Raw genomic sequence first — 20,483 nt, forward strand, 5'->3', positions numbered from 1 at the left:
TCCTCACAGCCCTCACGGCCCGGCTTCCTGTGGTAGGGCCCGCAGTGAGGCTGAGGCCTCGCCAGGAGCGCCACACACCGGACCGCGGCGTTCTGGTCCGCGTCACCTCCGTCCCTCAAGCCGGGCTTCCCCGGGCCGGCTCCGCCCCGTCCCGCCCCCGGCTGCAGGCCCCGCCTCCGCCCCGCCCCCGGCGCAAGGTCTAGCCGCGCCCCATCTCTTCGCTCGCCTCAGCTCTGCCCCGCCCCCGCCCCGCCCCCGGCTGCAGGCCCCGCCCCGGACCGCCTCCGGTTCAGTGTCTAGCCGCGCCCCATCCCATCCCTCGCCGCAGCTCTAAGGCCCCGCCCACCGCTCAACCCCCGCCCCTTTCCCCGACCCCCGCAGCCCCGCCCCAGGGCCAGTGCAGCTCTGCGCATGCCCGTCCGGGGAGCGCCCTCCAGGAGTCTCCGACCGGAAACAAACATTACCCGACCATGTCGCGACTCTGTGTTCCTCAGGAACTTGACAGGTAAAGCCTTCCCGGCCTTGACCTTGGCGGGGGCCGTCGAGGTCTTTGTCTGTGACCGATATTGCGGCCCCCGCCAGCCCACCCGCCGGCAGGGCCCGGGCCCTGGCTCCAGCCGCCCGCAGTGTCCCCCGCCAGCCACAGAGCCGGCTTCGGCCGACAGGGTTCACACACGCGCGGGTGTGGCCCCTTCCTGGCTGTTTTACTGTTAACGCACACCGCGTCTGCACTGCAGGCCCTGAGACCCCCTGAAGGCGGTCCAGCCCCCGCACCCGGCAGCCCCGAGATCAGCCCCCCCGGGGGGGGCGGCTTCCGGTCGTGATCTGGGGGTCTCGGTGACGTCACTCTCGCATAGTTGGTGTTCTTGGTGATTTTGCCCCGGGCCAGCCCCGGGGTGCAGGAACAGGTTTTTACAGCCTTGTCCTGCGGCTCTGGGCTTCTCCCTAGGGGCCGGCCTGGTAGCTCAGCCTGAACCCGAGCCCCCATAATGTGAAAGCAAGACCCAGCCTCTTGTCTCTCTTCACCTGCCCTTGATCGAAAGGAATTCACTGACCTGAGGGCGTGATCCAGCTGGGTTCCAAGGTTCTGACCGCTGGACTGAAGGAGCCTTTGCTTCGGATAAGATGGCCAGCGTCGGCCTGCACTGATTCGTGTAGGGTTTTCCAGGTCTGGGCAGAATGTCGCTGCCACCTTCATGCAACCCCCAGGCCAACTGGAGCCCCCCCCCCCCCCCCGGCCACCATAAATTCCCTACAGAGCAGGGCATCCCTGACCAACCAGGATCCTAGCACAAGCTCATCGTGCACCCTAACTCCTCCAGGAGCCTGGGGGCTAAGCAGTAGCTGGCCTGCACTGTGCCTCCAGTCCCTGCCTTCTTCCACCTCGCTCACGCTCCCTCAGTGATTGGCTTCTGGGCGTCGGCGAGTGGGCCCAGTTTGGGGGTCCTACAGCAAGGCCTCCACCCAGGTCGGGGTGCCGTAACAAGTACACACGCGGGACTCCCATTGCCTTTTCTGGGCGTGGGCTGTGCCCATCTGTGCAATCTGAAGCCCCCGGGCCAGAATTTGGTGACTTTTCAGGCCGTTTGGTCACCTGTGAACTCCGCTGCTGTTACTCAGCTGCATTGCAGGAGCACCTTGCCTCCTGGAGGAGCAGACAGCAAACCCGGGCACAGACTACTGCGTATCTAGTGCCGGGGCTTTTGTGAGGGTAGTTACCGTGCACGGGGTGTGAACAGCACCTTCTCTCTACAGATGGCCTCCCGCACATCCAGGGAAGGCCGGCGCAGGGGCTCAGAGAGGCCACCTGGCTACACTGTGGCTCACCTGAATGTCTGCCATTGCTCCCTGTGCAACCCTGCCTTTCCTCAGAAGCATTCGAACCAAACTGGCCATTTTCTAGGGCTGCTGTAACAGGGTCCCGCAGCTGGGCGGCTTAGTGCAGGACACTCCTGTGTTACGGTTCCGCAGGACAGAATCTGAAATGGAGGTGTCTGTAGGGCGGCACCTCCTCAGGCCACTCTAGGGCCCCTTGCCTCTTCCACCTGATGGCTCTGGCTTCCCTTGGCTTGTGGCAACATCACTTCAGTCTCTGCCTCTGTCTTCCAGGGCTGCCCTCCTTCTGTGTCTTTTTTTTTTTTTTAAAGAAGATTTATTTATTTGTAAAGCAGAGTGACAGACAGGGAGAGTCAGTGCTCTTCCATCAAATGGTTCTCTCCTTAAATGGATGCAGTGGCTAGGGCTGGGCCAGGAAGACTGGCACTCTGACGTGGGGTGCCGTGTCACAAGCAGTGGCTCAACCTGCTGAGCCACAGCCCTGGCCCCTCTCTGTGTCTCCTTAGGACACCATTCATTAGATTCAGGACACACCTAAAATCCAGGCATTTCATCTCAAGATATTTAACTAATTTCGTTTGCAATGATCCCATTTCTGAATAAAATCCACATTCAGAGGTTCCAGGTAGATGCAAAGTTGAAAGGATGAAGTGGGCACCATGCAAACCAGCAACAAAACGTGCACCTGTTACAAGTGTACGGATACCAAGCAACACGAAAAGGCACGATTTGTAGTTATGAATCAAGATACTTGCATATCCAGGCAACAACACGGGATCCTCACAACACTGCTTCACTCAGCAACACCATCGCTTAGGAGGAGTTTGATTCAAATACAAAGTTTCAAGCTCTACCTCAAAGTGAGAGTCACAAGGCATGAGCCCAGCAGTGTGTGTTGTAAGCAGTCCCCTGAGTGATTCTGTTGCCACTGGAATTTGAAAACCATGGTTCTAGGGCAGTAAAGACATGAAGGTTTAATTTATTTTTAAATATATTTGAAAGTTAGAGAGACTATTTTCCATTCATTGGTTTACTCTTCAAATGGCTGCACTGGCCAGGTCTGGGCCAGGCCAAAGCCAAGAGCCAGAAGCTTCTTCTGGGTCTCCCATGTGGATGCAGGGGCCCAAGTACTTGAGCCATCTGCCGCTGCTTTCCTGGGCGCAATAGCAGGGAACTGGATCAGAAGTGAAGCAGGCTGGTGCCGTGGCTCAATAGGCTAATCCTCCACCTTGCGGCACCGGCACACCGGGTTCTAGTCCCGGACAGGGCACCGGATTCTGTCCCGGTTGCCCCTCTTCCAGGCCAGCTCTCTGCTGTGGCCCAGGAAGGCAGTGGAGGATGGCCCAAGTGCTTGGGCCCTGCACCCCATGGGAGACCAGGAGAAGCACCTGGCTCCTGGCTTCGGATCAGCGCAGCGTGCCGGCCGCAGCAGCCATTGGAGAGTGAACCAACGGCAAAGGAAGACCTTTCTCTCTGTCTCTCTCTCTCTCACTGTCCACTCTGCCTGTTTTTTTTAAAAAAAAAAAAAAAAAGTGAAGCAGTTGGGTCTCCAACCAGCATCCCAACCAGCAGGTGACGGCTTAACCAGCTAAACCACAATGCCGGCCCCCATGAGGGTTTGGTAACATGAGGTAAGGGCCTTGAGTGAAAGTGGTCTAACCTCAATATGACTTCGGCAAACCTATCTTGTCTGAATGTAACTAATGGATTGAAAAGTTCAACTTTTGCATTATTGAAAAAAGCATTTTACCATACTTTGAATTTAAATTTGAAGATTCAAAGTGAACTCAGGGAATAAATTGTGTGCTCAGTAATTTTTTGGCTCATTTAATCTTGCCAACAGCCATGCTGGTTAGATACTGCCATTTCTTCCATGTTATTGAAAACTACACTGAGATTCAGAGATGGTAAACCCTGAGATATTCAACAGAGCAGAAGTAAGGGTGGAACAGGGTTTTATTTTTTACCATCATTCTGGTTACTAAAATATTTGGTTTGTTTCCATTTTAGAAACAATTTGATAGAGGCTGCTAAGGCTCGCTTGAAAAAGTATGATGTTGGGGCCAGATACACATGCTTATCAGCTGAGAAGTGTGCTGTCCTTTTACCACTGTTGTATAAAGAAGGAAAACTCCACCTGTTGTTCACCCTCCGGTCGGAGAAGGTAAGTGAACAAAAAGACTCCTGCCATGAACTCGAGACTTTGGAACTCCTGAAATATTGTCACTTGGACACCTTTTGAGAACACAGTTTTAGACTTTCCAAATAGCAATGTTGAAGGGGTACAAGAAGCCATAGGAGGATGTGGCATTCTTCAGAGAGAGATTTTTGGAAAGAAAACTAAGGAATTTAGCTAGCAATTTAAAATACTTTGAGACCAGGGCTACTTAACCTTGATGCTGATGGCATTTGGGGATGGCTAATTCTTCAATAGGGAGAGCTGTCCTGTGCGTTGTGGGATGTGTAGCAACATCCTGGCTCTACCTGCTGTTTTGTGGTGTAGTAGCTTTAGCCTGAGACACAGGCATCCCATATGGGCACCAGTTTGAGTCCCAGCTGCTCCACTTCTGATCTAGCTCCCTGTTCATGGCCCGGAAAAGGCAGCAGAATATGGCTCAGGTACTTGGGTCCCTGCACCCACCTGGGAGACCTGGAAGAAGCTCCTGGATTCAGCCCAGCCCAACCCTGGTCATTGCAGCCATTTGGGGAATGAACCAGCAGATGGAAGATCTCTCTCTCTCTGTCTCTCTAACTCTAGCTTTCAAATAAATAAATAATTTTTTAAGAAAAGTACAAAATGAAAATGGGCCATATTAATGTGACTTTTCAAGCAAAATAATGAAAAACATCTTAACAACAACAAAAAAACTGAGGTGTCAGAGTTTGGGGGACTTGGGGTAGATACATAGATTCTTCTTAATCTAGACTGGGCAACAGTGACATAAATACAGGCAGTGATAAAAGTCCAGGCTCCAGGGAGAGGCAGTTAACTGGGAACCAAGACACTGGTATCTGTCCCCTACTCTGCCAGTAAGCACAGTTGTGGACAAATGTGTTTTCTGAATTATCACACAAACAATAATGAAGATAATCCAGATAAAGCCAAACTATTCAGCAGGTGGGTCTTTGGTCTCCCAGGGAAACTTTTGAGTGAGACTCAACAGACCATAAACTCTGGGGCTCAGTCACTGAGGCCGACCCGTGGGGCTGGGGTTCTGTGGGCTGCCACATGTGGGTAGAATGACCTTCACAGGCAGACTGCCAGCTGTGGCTGGAAAACTTGTTTCCAGACCGGCTGGTCTCTCCCCCACTAGTAACTTCTTGTGCTTCCTGTGACCCTGAGGTTTAAAATCACGCCTTCAAGTTGGTTGCAGTCTTCCCCCCAGAGCTGGCAGAGGAGGGGGGCTGAGGCCCTAAGGGGAATCGGGCTGTTTCCAGGAGAACCCTCCCACTATCTCCATGAGCCCCAAGCCAATCAGCATACAGGTGAAACCCCCATGCAATGGGCACCCCCGATAGAAGGACCCAATGAACAGACAGAATGCCTTCAACACTCTGGGCACTTCCTGAAAGCCAGGGTCCCTTTTGGCCACTCCGCCTGCTCTCCTCTTGCACCAGATGTGTTTCTGTGTTTCTGTTGCTTGCCAAATAAAAGTTTCTGTTTTGTTGCATATTGTTGCTCTGCTTCTTATTTCTACACCGAGAATACACGAAACTCACTCTGGCAACCCCTCTCCTCTGTGACAAGTAACTGTCACATTTGTAGTAAAAGTGTTTTAGCCGACTTAAATCTGACTGTAAGCCTTGGCTGTGGGACTCAGAAATTCCCTCTGGGGCATTCCAGAAGCTCCGCCCCTGCCTGGAGTCACCCCAAGCTCACAGGCACCTTCAGCCTCCCTAGCTTAAGTCAGGATCTCCCTCCAGCTCTGCCACCGGTAGCTAAGTCTGTCATCGCCCCAGACCTGTGTTTTCATCCCTAAACTGAGACTAAGAGTTGCCTGATGTGTAGTGTTGTGAGAATTAAAGAGGCTGTGAAGTGTCGGCACAACTGCTGGCTTGCCCAGCACCCAGGGACATTGACTGCCACCTACGGTTTCACTTCCTCCTTGTTGGTGGCCACCTTAAGTAAGGGACCCCCTTTGTAGCTATGGAATGCTGGTGCCCAGCAGAGTCAGCAGAGCCCTCTGCCCCACCTCACTCCAGGGCCCAGCCCTTCAGACCCTCACGGCTGCTTCTTCACACTTGCAGGAGTCAGCTGCTGTGCTTCTTCTTAGCCCATCCTTTGCCCCTCCATCCTCCTCCTCTTCCTCCTTCCCATTGTCCCCTGCTCTGGGAGCTCGAAGGCCAGAGAAAATTCAAGAACAAAACCTAGACTGAAGCCTCAGAAAATTAGTCTGTACGACTCTGGCTTCCAAGAAGAATTTCATAAGGTTAGGTTTCTCCAAGCCAGATGACTCCGTGTGGGTGCCTGTCACTGCCTGTCTTGCACGTGAACAGGGCAACAGGCAATGCCTTCTCAGAGGCCATGGCCGTTAGGTCCATTGCTTAGGCGTCACGTGGCTGGAGGCTTCCAGACAGCAGCCCCATGCCCTCCCCCTCCTCCCAGACTGCACTTGATGGGGAGGAGGGTTCATCTGTTCCAGTGCCTGCCGTGCTCCAAATGGATCAGCAGAGAGGGATTGAAAACAACTATGTTTTTAAAAGCCGGCTTTTACACCATAGAACTCCGAAATGTTTGTAACAGCATCGTCCCTGTCCCTTCCAGCTGCTCCAGCCAAACAGCTTAGGCTGGTGGCTGCTAAACAACAGGAGTTCGTTTCTCCCAGTTCTGAGGCTGCAAGTCCAGGTTCAAGGCACCAGTAGATCCAGTGTCTCCCGAGGGCCTGCTTCGTGTTTCCTAGGTGTCTGTCTTCTCTCTGTGTCCTCACAGGGCAGGAGGGAACACAGGGCCTCTTTCCTAACAGCACTGGTCTCACTGATAAGGGATCTGCACCCATGGTATCATCGCCTTGGGAGTAAGGGTGCCAACATATGAATTAGGGGGACACAAACATTCAGACCATAGCAGGCGTCCAGTTTGTCCTTAAACCTGTCAGTCAGCCCAGGGACGAAAAACGCCAGCGTGACCTCCTGATTCAGCATCTGAACATCAAGAACTGACCTTTCGAGTTCTCGTTATGAAATCCCGAAGTCGGGCCAGGCCCTGCATGTGCTGCAGCCATAGCTGATGTAAACACCTCTGTTGCCCTGGGAGGGGCACATCTGCACACTGCACACTGCAGGTGAGAGGAGCATGCAGTGTCCCGCACAGTACAGTAGGGAGGGGACAGTGGACACTTACTGGGAGAGGGAGAAAAGGAATTGTTGGGGTCAGTTTGCTGAGAAGTTTGCTCCTGCTAAAGAGAGAAATGTGGAGATGTTTTGTCTCCCTCCCCTGCTCAAGATAAGAGAGAAGTTATTTTATTTATTATTTAAAGTTTTTATGTATTTTTATTTTAGAGAAGTAGAGAGACACAGAAAGAGTGAACTTCCATCCACTGATTCACTACCAAAATGACCACAACAGCCAGGGCTGGGCCAAGTTAAAGCTAGGAGCCTGGAACTGAATGTGGGCCTCTCACCTGGGTGACGGGGACACAAGAACTTGAGCTATCATCTGCTGCTTCCCAGGGTGCGTATGGGCAGGAAGCCGGATCAGAAGCAAGGCTGAGGCAGGGGGTACCAGTACTGTGGCACAGAAGGTTAAAGCCCTGGCCTGAAGCACTGGCATCCCATATGGGTGCTGGTTCTAGTCCTGGCTGCTCCTCTTCCCATCCAGCTCTCTGCTGGATGTAGAAGATGGCCCAAGTCCTTGGGCCCCTCTATCAGTGTGGGAGACCCAGAAGAAGCTACCAGCTCCTGTCTTTAGATTGGCTCAGCTCCGCCAGTTGGCGGCCAGTTGGGGAGCAGATGGAAGACCTCTCTCTGTGTCTCTACCTCTTTCTGTAACTCTTTTGAATAAATAAAAAATATAAATTTAAAAAAAAAAAAGCAGAGCTGGGACTCAAACCCTGGCACCCTGATGTAGGATGCAGGCATCCCATGCAGAGACTTACAGGTTGTACCAAACACCCTCCCTGATAAATCATCTTAGAGACAGAGACAGGGATGGGGGAAATATTTAAGATGCTACAAATGGAAACAGAGTTAGTTCTTAAGTCAGAAATTGTGGAACCAAGGATGTAGGTGAAAGGGGACAGCGGCAGGGATAGGAGGAACCCCTGCTCCTTCAGGTAAGTGTGCAAATGTATGTGGAGATTGAGCTGAGTAGCACTGATGGCTCCAATGACTATAGACGGTTTCTGTGCTTCAGTAAACACTCACTACATGGTGTGCTGATGAAGCACGCAGGCTCCAGAGTTAAACCCTCGTATATTTCCCAGCTCCTTGTATGAATTCGGTCAGGTTATTTTCTCCTTTTCTAAAAGTGGAAATAAAAGAGATTAGCGCATGTGTCCACGCGTGAATGGATGGATAGACACGTGGTATTATATACTCATCTCCATCACGGGATGCTCATCAGCCACGGGAAGAATGAAGCGCTGATACATGATACAACATGGATCAGCCTCAGAAACGGGCCAGGTCAAAGAAGTCAGGCTCGAAAGGTCACATCTACATGAAATTTTGCAGACTGTCAATCCACAGAGAGAGAAAGACAGGCAGTGCAGAGAGAATGGGTATCAGCTGGTGAATACGTGGGGGTTTCCTTCTGGGGTGATGAAAATACTCCCAAAATGGATGGTAGTGGTGGTTGTACGACACTGTCAATGTACTCAATGGCAGTGCATTGTTTACATTGTTAATATTATATGAATTTAACCTCATTAAAAAAGAACAGCTTATAGAACTGTTCTGAGGATTTAATGAAAAAAAAAATCCTTATGAACAGCAAGCCCAGAACACAGTAGGCACTTGGTGAGGACCCAAGAAAATGATCTGTTAGGAGACTTGTCCTTTATGTTAGTCTTTGTTTCTGCTCTTGCCCCAACCAGGGTCAATGTGTCTGCATGGATGTGATACCTTTTAGGCTCAAGTAGAGAAAAATTAGCAGTGAAGGAAATTCTCAAAGTGTATTGTTTTACAAAGAAAACTTTTTAAAAAAATATTTATTTATTTTACTTGAAAGAGTTACACAGAGAGAGGAGAGTCAGAGAGAGAGAGAGAGAGAGAGAGAGCGAGCTTCCATCTGATGGTTCACTCTCCAATTGACCGCAAAGGCTGGAGGTGTGCCGATCCGAAGCCAGGAGCCAGGAGCTTCCTCCAGGTCTTCCATGTGGGTGCAGAGGCCCAAGGACTTGGGCCATCTTCTACTGCTATCCCAGGCCACAGCAGAAAGATGGATAGGAAGTGGAGCACCCAGGACTAGTTCCGGTGCCCATATAGGATGCCGGCACTTCAGGCCAGGGCATTAACCCACTGCGCCACAGCGCCGGCCCCAACAAAGAAAATTTTCAAAAGGGAAAGACAATCTTAACTTTGTTCACTACTTCATACCATCAGGAGAGGAATGGCTCTGGCACTAGACAGAGGTTCAGAAAGCATTTGTGGAGGGAATGAAGGGTTCTACAGTCGCAGTCACCCCTGCTGCTCTGTTCAATGTCTAGCTAAGAAGGTCGCCTGGAGAGGTTTGCTTTCCTGGAGGAAGGTGGGAACCTACAGACGCGGATGACGTAGCCACAGCTCTGCGGGAAGCCCAGGAGGAAGTGGGGCTGCATCCTCAGCAGGTGAAGGTCATCTGCTGCCTGCTGCCACAGCCGTTTCAGGTAAGGACTGTTGCCACCTCTCCTGAGCTCCCCGTGGGGCCATAGTCCTCGAGATCCCATGTGTGTCCAAACTGAACCCCAAAGAGTACTTTCCCCTTGTTAGCTAAGTGGCTGTGGGCAAGCCCCCTTACCCTCTACCCGGCAATCAAAAAGCTGAATTCCATCCCTGAGTTGCACGGTGGGTGTTATGGAGCCCTGAAGATGCTTCTGGATTGTCCCATTAATGTTCATTCGCATCAACTTTTCTCCAGTATACACTTATTTTGAGAAGTCAAGCCAACAAGGAGGGTAACACTCACTCCAGGGTGCGTAGGCCAGATTTTGTCCCCTCGGAGGCTACCAGTGCTTTCCCTTTGCCCTGAAGATCCTTATTTTTGTCCTCACCGAGGAATAAAGTGTGTCTATAGGGCATCAGTTGCCTGAGGTCACTAGGCAATCTGCTTAACAACTATGTCTATGTGTAACTGCATCGCTGTGAGTCAGGGTCTGCTCGACGGTATCCGCCAAAACAGCATATCCCAGATCCCCACACACTGCCAACCTGCTCCGTCCAGCCCTTGTTTCCTAAGAAATCCCCACCGCAATCTCACTGTTGCACTGACTTGAGAAGAGAAAGATTTGAATTTGGATGACAGCATTTCTTTAGCAGTATGAACATTTTCGTGTCAACCTTTCATTGTAATTTTACAGATTGCCCAGAAAAATTGCAAGGACAGTAGAGGGTTCTCGTGAGCCCCATACCCAGTTTCTGCAGCGGTTGAACCTTACATCACCGTGGCGTATTTGTAACAACTGGGGAAGCACACAGCACTTGCCTTTTTCTACATTAGTGGAAAAGCTCCTTCTAGCCTGAGTCTCAGCGGGGATGCCTCCTTGGGCTTCTCGTCTCTGACAGCTCTCAGACGTTCCTTATACTCTGACCTTGGTAGTTGAGGCGGACTGGTCAGGTATTTGGTAGAAAGTCCCTCCATCTGGGTTCATCTAATATTTTTCTCGTGGTTAAATTCGGGCCATGATTTGAGGGCAGAACACTGCAGAGGTGGAGTGCCCACATCACCTAATATCAGAGGTGGGTATAAACTTTTTAATGTCGCCTAACAATTAGGAAACCAGTGGCTTGGATCATCTGATATGTTCCATTTGGTTTTGTTTTGATGCTACAGCATTGTGAAGATCAATGGTGCTGAGACAACATCTGGGTTAATTGTGTATGTTCCCTTTGTCACCTCCCGTGAAAATGTTGGATTTCACCATTTAATTAATGGTCTGAGTGGTCTCTGTTCTTAAACATGCATCAGTGCCCCTTCTCTTGAGAATTTTCTGTAGGCCTGTTTAACCTTCCCTACCTCTCAGACTCACAATGTGCCTACCTCTGGCTTTTCCCACCTGCTTTCCCCTGGGATGTCCCAGGCACTGCCCATTCTTTGCACTTTCTAATTCAAGGTCGTGCAGCTCTGATCAGCTCCTTCACCTAGGCTAGCCCCAGGCACCGCTCTCAGTATTTCCATTAGAACTGGGAGTCTTTGATTTCCAAGGTCCCATATTCATCTGTAAGCTGTTGTGGCTATAAATAGAAATCCTCCCTGCAACACACATGCCATATAATGTAAACATAGAGAGGACTTTAAAAAGTTGATGGAAAATATGTATTAGGAAGAAACTATGCAGTGATTTCAAAAAGGTTTTGCATTAAAATAAACCTGTCTTTTAATTCCATTTCCCCTAAACCTGTATGTAACATGTAAAATAGTTTATATATAATTTAATGTATGTGTGACACATAATTATATATACACATAATCTTCCTAAAAATGGAAATATTCGATATTATTTCACATTCATCCTTGTCTTTCTGAGAGAGAAAGGACTCTATCACATTTTTAAGCATTGTGTTGTCTGTTTTGTGTCTATAATGATAGTTCATCTCACCTAGATGTCCACCAATTGAAGAGTTATAATGTTTCAGCCTTACATGTCGTATATATTTTCTTGCAGGCACGGATTTATAATGCACATATACAAGTTCAATTCCTAGGTCAAGAGATTATATTTTATAATACTGCCAAATTGCCATTCCAGACCACTGTACCCATAGCTCATGTTCACGGTAGATAGCGTTCTCAGAGTAACCACAGGTAGGGCAGCCAGTACTCCCAGTTCACAGGGCATAGTTCACTTCTGGACAAGTCTGTCCCCTTTGACTGCCTCCTTGGGTAACTGACTCTTTGGTTTGCTGCTTAGCTTACACAGGAGGGACAAGATTTTCAGATTCCATTTGTGTATTTTTTGTTTTCCACTTGCAGAAAGGTATGTTGATAACGCCAGTTGTGGGCTTTATAGACCACAACTTCCAGGCCCAGCCTAACCCCAGTGAAGTCAAGGATGTGTTCCTGGTGCCTCTGGACTACTTCCTGCATCCTCGCGTCTACTACCAGCACCACATCTCGTACGCTGGTCGTCATTTCACTATTCATTGCTTTGAGTACACAAACCCTGAGAACAGCGTGACTTACATCATCAAGGGAATAACTGCAAAACTCGCTGTGTTGGCTGCCTTAATTATTTTGGAAAAGAAACCCACCTTTGAGTTTGGATTTGGCCTCAATGACCTAATACCAACCTGCAAAAATTACCTCCTTCATAAACAGACTATCAGCAAGCTATGATTTATGAGACCAGCATCCAGACACCTGGCCAAGAAGTTTGTTTGTGTGCGCTTACACAACCATAATGTCGGCTGCTGGAATTTTACAGGTGTATTTTTCCTGATATGAAAGTGGGAAGAAAAAAAAAAAACTTTTTTCCAGTTGCCTCTGTTATCTGAGAGAGCAAAAGTCTTTGAGAAGTAGAAAGATGCGTTTATAGTGCTGCAATTTTAACCTCCAGTGTGTTAACGATATTTGTCTAATACATTTAAGAAAGAGTATCTGGCATATAATAAACATTTGTTCATGATAAACCTGTGATGTTTATCTCGTTAGTGAGAACTGTCATTTTTTGGAATCTTTTGTTAGATGAGACAGGAACTTCCGGCCACCCATCCAAACCTGTTGTTCTTCCTTCCATGCCAGTGGAGTTTAAGACGAGTGCATAGGCACCAGTGTGGTGGCACAGCAGGTAAACCCTGCGACGCCAGCATCCCATGTGGACACTGGTTTGAGTCCCAGCTGCTCTACTTCCTATCCAGTTCCCTGCTAATGTACTTGGGAAAGCAACAGCAGATGGCCCAAGTGCTTGGGCCCTACACCCACATGGGAGACCTGGAAGAAGCTCCTGGCTTTGGCCTGACCCAGCCCTGGTCATTGCAGCCATTTGAAGAATGAACCAGCCGATAGAAGATCTCTCTCTCTCTCTTTCTCTTTAACTCTGCCTTTAAAATAAATACAATAAATCTTAAAAAAAATAAAAAATAAAAAGACAAGTGTATAATGTCCTAGGTAGAAATAGTGTTACCCAAAATCCCTTGATGTTAGATGGGATTCTGGATCCTAGTTTAGGCCAATAGGATGTGAGTGAAAAGTGACCTTGCAGGTCATCTCCGATACACAGGGTAAACCAGTTTCCCTGCAGTTCCATGAGCTGCAACATGAAGTTGTCTGCAACCCAGCCTTGACCAGGCAGATGAGGATAACTCCTGATGGGAATGCCAGAACTAAGAGATGGCCACAGCTTGGCTCTCTGGATGACTGTGGAACAGCGCAGCCCACAAACTCGGGTTGTTCCCTTGGGACTGTTCCATGAGAGAAAAAGACAATTCTGTCCTTTCCCTACCACTGTAATCAGGGTCTCTGTTGCAACATCACTGTAACCCTGAATAATACACCACGACTCTTGAAAATGGCTGGATTAGGCTGGCGCCGTGGCTTAACAGGCTAATCCTCTGCCTTGCGGCGCCGGCACACCGGGTTCTAGTCCCGGTTGGGGCGCCGGATTCTATCCCGGTTGCCCCTCTTGCAGGTCAGCTCTCTGCTATGGCCCGGGAAGGCAGTGGAGGATGGCCCAAGTCCTTGGGCCCTGCACCCGCATGGGAGACCAGGAGAAGCACCTGGCTGCTGGCTTTGGATCAGCATGATGTGCTGGCTGCAGCAGCCACTGGAGGGTGAACCAACGGCAAAAAGGAAGACCTTTCTCTCTGTCTCTCTCTCTCACTATCCACTCTGCCTGTCAAAAAAAAAGAAAAAAGAAAAAAAAAAAGAAAAAGAAAAAGAAAATGGTTGGATGGATATTCATCTAAATGTGAGGTATCATCAGACACCTGACACTGACCGTGTGAGTTCTGTGGCAATTGCAGAGTCCCCTTGGGTGAGGTGAGGTTGAGCAGCCACAGAGGAGCCGAAAGTGGGAATATGAATGGCTCCCATGCCTGTCAATTGGGAGTGAGAAAGATGCCTCTAGATGATGAAGGCTGAAAAACAGTGACTTCAAACACAAGCCTCTCACTGAAAGACAAAAAGACAAGCATTCTGAGCCGGTGCCTTGGTACCCAGCACTTCTCATGCTGGTATCTCCATAGATGCTGCTTTAGGGTTAGCAGAGATCTCTCTGTCTAATTACGGCATTAACTAACCATCCTGCCCAAGACCAGGGAGGTCAGTGAGTGAAGCAACAACCGTAATTCTGTGATGGCGACTTCATGTCCATCTGAGCATTGCCAGGTTTTTAGAAAACAGGATGCCTACACCGAACCCATCAATCAGCCATGCAACCGTCCTTTGCTGCCGACTTTTATTTGTTGAGAGTTGGCAGAGGCAAATACTCAATCTGCTGCTTTGTACCCATGAATGTATCAACTGCAGAAATCTGGCTCCAGCCATGAAAGCAGATGTTGGGTAAGCATCCCCATTAGCATTCTGTAACTAGCCTTGCATGAGCAGGCCTACTCTGTTTCTGAACAATTACAGAGGCATTTGCAAATGTGTATTTACAATCTGACAGTGGTATAATTGCTGGCTGGATGGCTGACCTCTCTGGCAATACAGAAAGTACCCCATCAGAACTATCTGTGCAAACTCTATAGACGAACCTGGTTTCCTGGAAGTCTCCAACTGGACATTCATGGACACTCAAGTTAGGGTGCTGGATACTTTGTAAGGGAAGCATTGCCTTCTCTTCCTCTGTCATTTCTTTTTGGTGGCAAATTTTTTGACATCTGTGATGAGGGTTCTAATTAAATCTCAAATCTGGCTCAAATAAAAGGAGAAGTTACTGGGAAAGTACAGCTCTCCGAGAACCCATAAAACCACAGAACAACTCAGCCTCAAAGAGGGTCAAAGCAGCAGTCTAGCCCAACGCCAAGAGGCCGTGAAGCTCCTGTGTGTGTCCTCTCATTAGTATGACAGGAATCATCTATTTGGACATAGAGAGGCAAGAGAAATGCAGCACCTTGGCCTCCAGTTCCTTGAAAAAGCTCCATCTGGCCTAACATGGGTCACCTAGCTGCCTCCAATAATCTGTGAGTACCTTCAAGGGCAGGGGTCATTGTGGCCTACATGGACACCCCAAAGGATACTCTCCCCACATTCCATAGATTCCATCCAGAGGGCTCAGCTCTGTCTTCTTTGCAACACCGCAACTTTGGTAAAGATGTGGTCAGGAACCCCGAGTGTAGAACGAGGACGCCTGAGATATTCACTCTGGCCAGTCCCCAAAGTCTGTGAATGCTAAGGATTCCACTGTGTAGGCTGCCCAGCGCTGTCTTCTTTGCAACCCTACAGACTTGGTAAAGAAGTCATTAGGAGCCCTGAGGCGTCATACCAGCCCTCACATCAGTCTGTTCTGTGACCTTCTGCAAGCTATCTGTTCTCTGTAGTCCTCAGATTCCTGCCTGTAACATGGAGAACTAAACTTTCTGCTTAGGGCTGTCATGGGATTAAATGAGTTAAGACAAGTGACCCCTTTATTTGAGGTATACCAAAGTGTTCATAACAGTGCTGGGAAAGAGCAAGTGCTTAAATACTTGCCAACTATTAATCATGGTATTATTATAACTCTATATCACCATTATCATCATAATCCTTGTTATTTCTCTAGTGCAGAGCTTCTCCAGCTTACTTCAGAACTTTCCCAGTTTACAGTCTTTCCCATCCCAGTAGCTTTTTCACAGTACATTGAAATTAAAAAATGATACCTAACAATTTTGTTTATTATGTAGTTATGTACTAAAAGCACAATGCATGTTTATATCCTACTGACTTGGTAGCCATTTGAAAATACAAGTTGACTGTCCCTTATCCAAAATGTGTAGGATCAGAAGTATTTCAAATTTCAGACATTTCTGGATTTGGAATATTTGCATATGCATAATGAGATATCTTGGAGATGTGATCCAAGTCTAAACATGAAATTCATTTACACTTTATATATACCTAACACACATAGCCTGAAGGTAATTTCATATATTTTTAGTGTGCCTGTATTTAACGGTGACCTGTCACATGAGATCAGGTGTGCAATTTTCCACTTGTGATGTCATGTCCACAACTCAAGTTTCAGATTTAAGAGCATTTCATTGCTCAACATGTATAATGTACATGCACTGAAAAAATGTATTTTCAGTTCAGCCTTAAATAGCCACATCATTTACTAATGGGATGTGTGCACCTGTTCGATACACAGCTAAATGGAAGATTCACATACCCTGTATGATAGGGATAAACACACAAAAGGAGGAGGAGTACTTAGCCTGGATTTGGTACTCTGGGAAACCATCCCAGAGGAGATGGTAATTGAACTAAGCCTGATAGATGAAGAGATGCTACCCACTGGGTTAGTGGAGGTGATGATGGGTACTAACATTTATTTAAGCACTTATTAAATACCCGATTCTTCCCTTTGCTTATTTCATTTAACCTTTACACTAATTATTGTTGTGAGTACAAATATTATTTCTATTTTTAGACACAAAAACAAGGTCAGAGAGCTTATATATTTGCGAATGGTCTCACAGTTCATAAACGGCATAGCCAACATCTGAACTCATACATATGAGTTTCAAAGCCCATACTCTTTCTACTCTACCCACCCACTTCAAGATGCAACAAGAATAGAAGGTTAAGTTCCTGTTTCTCTTGAACCACTATGTGTAAAAGGGAAAGCAATACAAAGTTAATAAACTGAAGAGAATACAGTTTGTTTTTGCCTTAATCATGTCTTCCAGCTTATTCCACTGGTGCTGAACACATTGAAATGAGTAATTAGCTAGGATTATTTTAATTAAATGGAACATACCAATTAATAAATGAAAGTCCTGGCATAGTTGCTAATTCAACAATGCATTCATGGCACCAGCTTTCCAGTTGAAGAACTGAGATGGGGAAACATATCTCCACCCCTTAGACAAGATGATTAAACACAATTCAAGTTGTTTCTTTCTGGTTTCCAGTTGGCTTATTTGAGAACAGCGCAGGGCATTCATAAAATTGCTGGAGTGATCATCACCCACTTGGGAGTCCATTTGCCTCAGATGTGGCATACAAAGGGTCCTTAATGGGTTCTCCCTGTGCATATTTCATTCAGAACTCTTACACAGCTACACATCTGTGCCATCCCACTGTTGAACACAACACAACTCAGTCATTAAGAGTCAAGTCCTCTATGCCCACTTGTACAAATGCTTCCACTCGATAGCAGGATGCTGCTTCATTGCCCTTACTTGCAGATCTGTATAGCACATGGTGTATTTGTGCTTACCCCAGCCTGATTCTGAAAAGCATAGCCCTACATACCACAGGCCCCTTTAGTCTGCCTCAGGTGAATGGACCAAGACCAATGGGCGACCGAAAGGTAGCCCCTAATTTGATGACCAGTATTCTACGACTTGCATGGTCTATTTAAATAACTGGCCTAAGTGTATGATATTTTCCAAAGACTTTAAATTTTACTAGAATGTTCAAGGCATCTTCAAAAGGTTCCTGGAAAAAATGAATATTATGAAAAAAACCTATATATGATTTCAAAGATTTTTTACATAAGTTTATCTTTTAATTATGTTGTTTCCATTAACTTTTTTTTTAATGTGCCCTGATGTCTTAAATATTTTAGAGCAAGCCCAAGAAATTCAAGGTTAAAGATTAATTGGGAGGCCGGTGCTGTGGCTTAACAGGCTAATCCTCCACCTAGCGGCACCGGCACACCGGGTTCTATCCCGGTTGCCCCTCTTCCAGGCCAGCTCTCTGCTATGGCCTGGGCAGGCAGTGGAGGATGGCCCAAGTCCTTGGGCCCTGCACCTGCATGGGAGACCAGGAGAAGCACCTGGTTCCTGGCTTCAGATCATCGAGATGCACCGGCCGCAGGGGCCATTGGAGGGTGAACCAACGGCAAAAAGGAAGACCTTTCTCTCTGTCTCTCTCTCTCACTGTCCACTCTGCCTGTCAAAAAAAAAAAAAAAAAGAGAAAGAAAGAAAGATAGATAGATTAATTGGGGACTACTTGGTAGACCTGTGTCATTGCTGCTGCCACACCAGGGATTCCACCAGCTACACCTGGAAGAACAAGAAATACTTCCTGAAGCAAATATTTCTTCAAGATTTTTATTAAGGCCTCGTACTCAAGTCCTTCAATTTTTTTTTCTAAGTGTAGACTTGGTATGATAGTCCCTTGACAATAACTTTCCCCCTTTTACACTTTATCTTCAAGCTTTTATTCCCTACTTTGTCATGGCTATCAACAACATTTTTGTGGGCATTGTCATTCCCTTTTTCATTTATGACCCCTGTGACATTTGGAGTTTTCCTTCTGATTTTCTTGTACTCTTTTGATTGTTTATCCTTTTGTTGTTGTTAACCCTGGGCTCATTTCATCTCCTTCCACCAGCCTCATTTTTCTTCTTTTTAATCTGCTACTTTCTATGGATCCCAAAAAGCATTCTGCAAAGTTACCTAAAACCTTTTCTTCTTACTCTAAATCTGTATTACCTAGCATCAAACTAAATGATAAACTGAAGATAGTGAAAAATTCTGGCTAGGATGTCAACCTATTGTAAACAGGTATCAGTCTATCTTACCCCCCTATGGTGAATTGAATAGTAGCCCCAGAAAGAAAGACCCAGCTCCTAATCCCAGTATTTGTCAATGTCACCTTGTTTGGAAATAGGATCTTTACAAATGTGATTAAATTAATGGTTTTTATATGACCATCCTGGATTTAGGGCCCACCAGGGTGTCTTGACAAATATAAGGGAGATTTGAGACAATGAGATGCACACAGTGGGGAAGACAGACACAGACACTAGTTATGCTGTTACAAATCAAGGATCACCAGGAACAACCATGAGCTGGGAGAGGCCAGGAAACACGCTCCTCACAGCATTCAGAGGGAGTGGAGCCCGCCAGTGACATCATGCAGATTTCTGGCCTCCAGAACTGAATAATAGTTTTAAGCCAGCAAGTTTGTGGTAATTGGTTAGGACAGCCTTAGGAAACAGTTCCCCACTTGGGGGACTAACTCTCCCCCGTGTCAGGATTAGCATGAAGACAGACCACTCTGTTAAGTGTCCAGGGGTTGGAAACCAACCCAAAGTCAGTTAATAAGACATATCCATTTAGTAATTTCCTTGGGATTATGACCAAGTGGCACCAGAGTCTGTCTGCCTGCTCTCTGGAAGGGAGCATTTGTGGGTGTGTATGTGGGTCATTATTTGCCCTGGGAAGCAGAGAAGGCTTGTCTGTAACAACAGAGAGGAGAAAAAAAATCAATGGCAGAACAGAACAGCAGCAAAAATCAGTAGTGTATTCCAGGGGCATTGAAATGCCTGCAAGTTTGTTCTTGAAGCCTGGGTGTTTCCATGGTTAGCAAGCTTAGAAGGATTTCTGTAACTTTCCTATGAAAATATCCTCATACATCAAAGCACGTGTCTGCACATTCTTTAATTCTCTCTGCTTCTCTTATATGCTTTCATACTATGGGGACCTTTAGTTTAGTATTTCTTAGCTTAGAGTGGATCCACTCCTTTGTAGAGTATTTTGGAAACATTGTGATACAGATGTAGAACCCAGGGTTAGAATTAATCCCTCATCACTCAGCAAATGACTCACTGGATGGATCAGGTCCATCACTAATTGTAAGAAAACAGGGAAAGGTGGGCATCGGACATTGTCGCCTTTGTTCTGAAAGGCAGACTCAGCCAACAGGAGGAAGGTATTGGTGGAAAGACCCAGTGCTGCTCCCCAGCATGGTTGGCCCTATGACTCTTCCGTGTACAGACTTGAGTTTCTTTGGTAAACAAAAGAGGGCATGAAGAACCCAAGTACATTCACTCATGTCCTTTATAGCTATGTGTCATTTACATCTCTCTTTCTGCCAATTCAGTAATCTGAAGTCAAAGCAAACATGTCAAAGACTGTGCTCACTTTGGCAGCACATATACTAAAATTGGAATGATACAGAGAAGATTAGCATGGTCCCTGTGCAAGGATGACACGCAAATATATCAAAGACTAACTCAACATTCCTTGGGGGCCAGCATGTGGCACAGCAGGTTGGGCTGCTACCTGCGATGCCAGCACTCCCTCTGTGAGAGCTAGTTCAAGTCCCAGTTTCTCCACTTCCAATTCAATTGCCTGCTAATGGACCTGGGAAAGCATCAGAAATGGCCTGAGTACCGCCACTTAGAAGAACTGGTTGGACTTCCAGGTTCCTGACCTTGGCCTGTCCCAGTCCTGGCTGTTGCATCCATCTGGGAAGTGAACCAGCAGATAGAAGACACACATTCTCTCTCTCTCTATCTCTATCTCTGTCTCTCCATTCCTCCCTCCCTCCCTCTTTCCCTTCCTCCCTCCATCTCTCTTCTTCCCTCTCTCTGTCTCTCCCCTCTTCCTTTTCCTTCTGGAACTCTGTAGATCTTAA

At 47.4% G+C, this 20,483-nt stretch overlaps 1 protein-coding gene and 1 non-coding gene across 2 annotated transcripts; both read left to right on the top strand.

Annotated features, from left to right (window-relative positions):
- The first annotated feature begins 408 nt into the window (after nucleotides 1-408).
- NUDT7 (nudix hydrolase 7) lies at nucleotides 409-12,622 on the top strand. The gene is made up of 4 exons (XM_062177243.1): nucleotides 409-505; nucleotides 3,847-4,000; nucleotides 9,483-9,641; nucleotides 11,945-12,622. Exons 1-4 carry the CDS (start codon nucleotides 471-473, stop codon nucleotides 12,305-12,307), a joined length of 711 nt encoding a protein of 236 aa, XP_062033227.1. The 5' UTR covers nucleotides 409-470; the 3' UTR covers nucleotides 12,308-12,622.
- Nucleotides 12,623-19,979: 7,357 nt separating this feature from the next.
- Nucleotides 19,980-20,088, top strand: LOC133748945 (U6 spliceosomal RNA). The gene has a single exon (XR_009864542.1). It is a non-coding gene; the product is annotated as a U6 spliceosomal RNA (small nuclear RNA).
- Nucleotides 20,089-20,483: the final 395 nt, after the last annotated feature.

The sequence above is a fragment of the Lepus europaeus genome, chromosome 19 (genome assembly GCF_033115175.1).
Source record: "Lepus europaeus isolate LE1 chromosome 19, mLepTim1.pri, whole genome shotgun sequence".
NCBI lineage: Eukaryota > Metazoa > Chordata > Mammalia > Lagomorpha > Leporidae > Lepus > Lepus europaeus.